This window comes from Lutjanus erythropterus, chromosome 6 (genome assembly GCF_056507025.1).
Source record: "Lutjanus erythropterus isolate fLutEry1 chromosome 6, fLutEry1.hap2, whole genome shotgun sequence".
NCBI classification, from domain to species: domain Eukaryota; kingdom Metazoa; phylum Chordata; class Actinopteri; order Lutjaniformes; family Lutjanidae; genus Lutjanus; species Lutjanus erythropterus.
This window is the reverse complement of record NC_139322.1, coordinates 31,343,724-31,350,387: the sequence shown is the minus strand read 5'-3', so window position 1 is coordinate 31,350,387 and position 6,664 is coordinate 31,343,724. Positions and strand designations below refer to the sequence as shown.

Below are 6,664 nucleotides of genomic sequence, written 5' to 3'. Positions count from 1 at the left end.
TCGTTCGTCAGTCTGAGAGAGAAGAGGAGCAGCAGGAGACGGACCAGCCTCCTCTCTCTCCTCTCTGATGACAGGCTCTCATTCCCCCTCTCTCCAACTCCTCCGAAACAACTCTCAACCTTCAGGATTCTCCTCCGTCGCTTCCCCTCTTCCTTTTTTCAGTTGCACCTCTTTTTCTTTTCTTTTCTTTTTTTTTTTTTTTTTACTTTGTCTAACCCCTCAGCATCCCCCTCCCACCCCCCTCCTCCGACACCTCCAGAGATGTGAGTAGATAATGAGGACCCCCTGCCAGCGGTGACTTGTCTCCTCGCTCCGCGCTTCAGAGAAGAAGAGAACCGAGCATCCTCATCTTCCACCCCCAATTTTTTTTGGACGTTCATCTGCCTTTCAACAATGTAGGAGAAGGAAGGTGCGCTGTCATTTCAGCGACGAGGGTACCAACTACATGCCTTGTTTTTTGCTCTCCGCAGCTTACATCTTCGTCTTCCCAGCCGAGGGGGGAATGAAAGATTTGCGTAAAGGCAAAGTTTGAGGGTACCTCACCTGTCCGCCCCTCTCCTTTTAACTGATAACGAGGGAGATCATCGCCTCAAGAACAATTGGCGATCAACTTCAGAGAGACCTGACTCTTATCCTGGTGTGTTTTAGTTGGATTTGGCAGCGCTGTTGGAGGAATTTGATGTGCGCAACGTTGAAGGATATGGCTTAAATAATGGTTGCGTTACTGACAGCTGGAGTAAGGTCCGTCACTTGAGTGTTTTTATCAGCTATTGTCGACTTTGGTGGAAACCCATCTAAATGGGAGGATACCTGGAGGACTGAGTCGGATTCGGCAGTCGAGAAAAATGTGGATAAAACGGAGTGTTGCGCGCAGGTAAGAAAAAACAATTTAATTTCAGATTATCTTCATGACATTTTAATCGAGGGAGGCTTGTGAGAACCGACTATTATATACACTGTTCCATGTTGTCATCTCAGTTTTTTAATCTACGCCACTGCAAGTTAGAAGAGTCTGCTGGAATTGATGATTGGATAACATGTATCAGTGCGTCTGTAAAAACATGCAGACGTCGCTTGATTTGCGCCAGACTTCTCCACATCCACCGAATATTCTCAGCTGCAGTGTTGACACCGAGGCATGAGAATGTGGAGGCTTTATGTGGATGTGTTTTGTGATGTTTAAAAGGAAGAATATGATCGAAAACTTCTCGTCCTGTACGCTGGGGGTCGCCAACAGCACGGCGAGAGCAACACACACACACACACACACACACTCACACACGTGTGCATGCACAGCCTCAAGGTTAGGTCTGCCAGCTCCTCCACACTGTGAGAACATTCAGAAACACGCACTTAATGCGGTGATCAGAGGGTGGAATTATAGGTAAAGGGAATTATAAATTAATTTCTTAGTGGGATTATGAGTGAACTCAATTTTAATTCAAAGTCTAGCTCTCCCCCTCCTAAAAACATGGAAGTAGTAAGTGTATGTAGCTACTGAGTGTTTATCCAAGGATGTAGACAGCCTGGATGGAGAGGTAAGCTTTACCTCATTCCTGCAACAACATGAACTCACACCTTGCTCCATCGTCTCTTTCTGCTCTCACCTTATTTTCTAGTCATTACACAAAATAATAAATGAATACTGTCTTTGCTTTTATTCTTGTTGGGCTGTAATTAACAATCATCTCCATTGTAGATATTTTCTGTATGAGTTATTTGGTCCATAAAATGTCAGACAGTTGCGAAAAATGTCAACCAAAATGACATCCTAAAATATCTTGTGTTGACCATAACTCAAAGATATTCAGTTTACTGTCATAAAGGAGTGAAGAAACCAGAAAATAACTGAATTTACAAAGCTAGAATGAAAGAATTTTTTTAAAACTATTTTTGACTACAATGAATTGATTGTGAAAATAGTTGCCAGCTTGTTTAATGGTCGATTCATGATCGATCAACCCATTAATCATTGCAGCTCGACTGTCATGGTAAAATAAAATCCCTGTATAGAGGAGAGGATGGCATGTAGACAAGCTTTATCTCATTACCTCCCACCAACATAAACTCACACTTTGCTAGTCATACACCATAATGAATGGAGACCTTATTTTCTTTTATGATTAAATGGCATCCCTAATTTAAAGCAGTATGAAGAGGTATGATGATGGTCATATGATCATATCATACGTGTGCCATATGTGTTACATACGTGGGTTTTTCTCTAACTCTGAACACTGGTTTGCAGTTAGTTGAAGATATAAGATTTTTTTTAACATTTATCATAATATGATACACATTTATACCAAAAATATTTTTAATACTGTGATAATTATTTTAACTATATATATGTACCATAGAGTAAGAGCAGGAGCCACTTCTGCAGTGATGTGGTTTCTAAAAGATATTTTTAGGGCTGCAAGTAACTTTGAATAATTGATTAATTGTTCCTTTTTAAAAAGTCAAAACAGAGAAAAAAATGCCCTTCATAACTTTCTATAATCCAAGTTCACATCTTCATACTGCTTCTTTTCACTGACGAAACTCTCCAAACCCCAAAGATATTCAGTTTGACATAATATTAAAACTGACATAAAAATAAGAGACAGTCCTAAATTAAAGCAGCATGGACACCACAGTCTACCGACTTAGTTAGGAAGTCTGCAAACAAAAGCTCAAATTGAGCTCATTCATTTGCCGTAAAATAGGTTTAGAGGTAATGACACGCTGTGAAATGAGACCAAACCTGCCAGCGGTGAGATTCTCTCTTGCCACCTGCTGGATCTCATTCCCACCGGGTTGCTCTAATTCCTGCCCATTTACAGCCACTCATTTATTATGCATGACACCCACTGTACATCTTAGGGCTGACCTCGCAGGGTAATGGCAATGCACGCCATAAGACAGAGCAGTTGTATAAGATGATGAAATGAAATGCATTTAGGTCTCATATCTGTGGATGGATTGGTGAGAGGCACAGAGAAACCAATTTCCATCTTCAGGAATGTCCCTGTCACTTGATGTGGAGCGTCAAAATGGGATGTGGGATGAACCACACCTGCTGTTTTGGACAGAAGCCGATTCTTATTTGTAGTAAATCACCATATTCCAGATTCTGTGTGCTTGTTTTGTTCGTTACTGTCATTTATTATCAGGCAGTGATGCAATCTTTGGTTTTCTGAACTTGTAGTGTGTGGGATAGAGCCCTGGTTTCTTTTAACTTGAACTGTTTTATTGAAATGACAACAAGAAGAAATGGACGGCGAGCATGTGCAGCTGAAGCTCCTGTACCTGCTGGAACAGACAAAGAACAGACCACCTACAGACACTTGATTTGTGGGCGTAAATGCAACAGCAATGACGAGCATAGCTGGAGAGAAGAATGGATGAATACATATACCTAAAGAAATTAAAAGCAGTGATTCAGAAGACAACCCCTGTAGCTATTCTTCATGCAGTCTGGGCAGACTGTCTCATAAAGACACTCTGGAGACTAAAGCTGGGTTATAGTTCAGTATTGTCCTTTATAGACAATCGAAGGTTTATTTTCACAGCAAAATATTAAATCTCTGATGAAGATGTTGAGGCCTCTATGTTAAACATATATGACTGATTATCAGATAATGTGTGGAGCATGCTCATAAAAATCATCTAATCACTATGTTTCTTGTTCATTTCATTTGATAGTTGACTGATGAAATGTTATGCAAATGCTAAAAATCTTAATGACCGTTTAAGTGATCATCAATTATATCTTATATTCCCCTGCACAAAAGTAGAGTAAGAGCAGGAGACACAGTTAAGTAACTCTTGTGTGGACTTCTATATTACATTCCTTGAGTCAGTTTGTGACAAATGGGGGCTCGCGCCAGGATCTGAACCTTGTTTACTTTTTAAATGTCAAAACACACACACACACACACACACACACACACACACACACACACACACACACACACACACATATATATATAGAATGTGTCTTTTGTGCGACCAACCCTCCAAACCCCAAAGATATTCAATCTGTAAAACCCCTTAAAAATCGTAAAAGTGAGATCTAAGGAATTATGAGGATTTGTGCTGTTGGAATCAGTAAATCTATTATACTTTTGCTCAGTACATTATTTAAATAAATGGTCAGAACTTTGATTGACTAATTAATAGATGCAGAAACACACACACACACACATTTCACTGCATGGTTTCAGCACTAATTATACTGCTCTTGAGATAAATCAATTGTTCAGTGTCATTTATTAATTCTAATTGTGGAACACAGTTGGTTGTCAAAAACGTTTTGTAGCATTTTGGGTAAAAATCTTTATGAATCACGAGTTACATTGGAAAGGTGCTTCATCCTAATTAAATCGCCCAAAACTGAAACTTTGGCAGTGGCAAGAGGTTTATTCTCTGGCTTGAATATTATGCGTAATCAAATTCTCCCCATAGCTTTAACTACTCAAGCACAAAACTATTACTCAGGATGCAAATGGAAAGAAAAACAAACCTGTGCCAGTTGGAAGACACAGTGTACCAGCACGTCCTCTTCGCTTGGATAAAAGCACCTGCTGTATTTCCACTTAAATGTGACACTTTCCAGTCAAAATAATGGGTTTCGTACATGCATCCATACATGTACTATGTGTATCTCGAAGGAGATTAATTTAGATCAGATTCAAGATGCGAGTTGCCTGTAATAGCACAGAATTACTGTACAACAAGCTGCAGCCAGAGAGTGTTTCACTTGAGGGTTAACCAGCAGGGATACATCTCTCCCAGGCCCCGCATCTCCGGGCTCAATCTTTCATGGACGTCACAGTCCCAGGTTCCCCATGGCGAGCTCTCGTACCGCTGAGGCGCTGGGGATGCTATCAGGCTCCGGCACGCTGCAGCTGCGAAACATTACCGGCAGAGACACCAGTTGCCTTTCAGGAGGGCTTCATTTGTCTGTTTCCACTTGTTAAGTACAGGTGACTGCTCATGCACGTGTTGTAGTGGCTTTTTCTGGCCTGGATGAACTGAAAATACGTGAAGTGATCGGAGTGTTAGATGGAAAGGTCTCAGAATAAGAGAAAGTGGCTTTAATGAATCTTGAGCTACCAGATTTCAGGAATTATGTCCTCATGTTGATATTGCTGGTGATCATATGCTTAGTATTCAGTGTCTTAGCCCTGCTTAAACAAGAAAACTGTTTTGTATCTGAGTAATAGTCTAATTCTGATTAATACCGTTAGCTTAATGAAGCAGGGTTCCCTAATATATTATGCTCAACACTGAGGTGTTTGCTCTGAGGCTGTTTATGTGCAGTCAGCATTCACACAGCTAGCTCTACCAAGAACTCCAGGGCTAAACGTGGCTTTCCTGTGTGAGGGGCCATCTGATATTCACGTATTCTTGTGATTTAGGTGCCATCTTAATATCCTCCATGAGGGTTATTAACTGGGCCTCTCTGGAGCGTGATTAACCTAATTTGCAGTGAAATAGGCTGTGTTGCTTCTGTGAGATCATATCCTCTGGAGATTTGTGTGCGAGTGTGTGTGTGTGTGTGTGTGTGCGTGCATGTCGTAAACACCCTGTGCTCAGCAGTCTGTTAAATCCAGAAGGACCAGAACAGGTTGTCCCTGTGAAATAGCGTAAGAGACAAAACAGACATAGATGCGGGTTCATGTGACCATCCTGGGGAGACAATCAAGAGAGCAAAGCAAGAGAAGAAGAGAGAGAGGGCTGCTGTTGCTAAGGACAGGGGTGAACCATGTATGACTCGTCATTGACTGCCACGGCAATTAGTAGTGAAGACCCACAGGCAGGACTGAACCATAACTGCCGCTGTAAAGTTCATTTTCCCACCATAACACATAACTGCATAGTGAATATTTAAAATGAGAGGACTGGAGTTCAGATGCTGGATGCTGAAATACTTGAATTTAAAGGTAGAATCAGATGGATTTGTCCGAGCTGTTTGTAAACGCACCAGAAAGATAGTTCATTGTTGAGTCTCATTCCCAGAATGTCACATACTGACATTCTAGGTTGGTAATGCGTCCCGAACACAGCAAAATAACTTGAAAATAAGGAAATACAGACAGGGGACAGGCTCTGCAGATACAGCCACCACCACACACTTCTTGTGGGTCATAAGAGACGACTGAAAGAGATTAGGTTTATATGAGTCTTTCCATTTTTTAAGGGAAATGCATATTATATCTTTAAGCTCTGATTGGTCAAATATAAGTAACAGGTATATTTTGGGACTTGAAAACCCTGTAAAACAAGATTTTATATCATCATTGGACAGTAAAGCTCTCCACACAGGAGCCATACAACATATTGCTGTACAGAGGAGGACCAACAGTTCGTTAAAACAGGTTTTTGTGAAGGTATTAGGGAGTTGGTTTAACTTTAATAATGATCATTGAGAAGTGGTTCAATTATGGCAATGCATCTTATACTGAATTTTACTTTAAACACACGATTTGAAAGTTCTGCAGCTAGAGGTCTTTCTCGCATCAAAGCGATAACAATAGTTTGATGGCGTGAAGTGGTGTGGGATCATGAGAGTTGTAATCTTTACTTTTAAGCGACCACCATAGCTGACATGACTCAAGCAGAAATAATGTTAATGGATGATTTAATTATAGTTTTATTCACATTACATTTAGTCACG

General features: G+C 40.7%; 1 protein-coding gene across 1 annotated transcript in view; it reads left to right on the top strand.

Moving 5' to 3' along the window:
- Window positions 1-279: 279 nt before the first annotated feature.
- The window catches only part of ajap1 (adherens junctions associated protein 1), a 71,706-nt gene continuing 65,321 nt past the window's right edge, over window positions 280-6,664 (top strand). Inside the window, exon 1 of the mRNA XM_084721633.1 lies at window positions 280-874. Coding sequence (XP_084577759.1) covers window positions 846-874 — 29 coding nt within the window. The 5' untranslated portion in view covers window positions 280-845. The remainder of the gene's footprint in view (window positions 875-6,664) is intronic.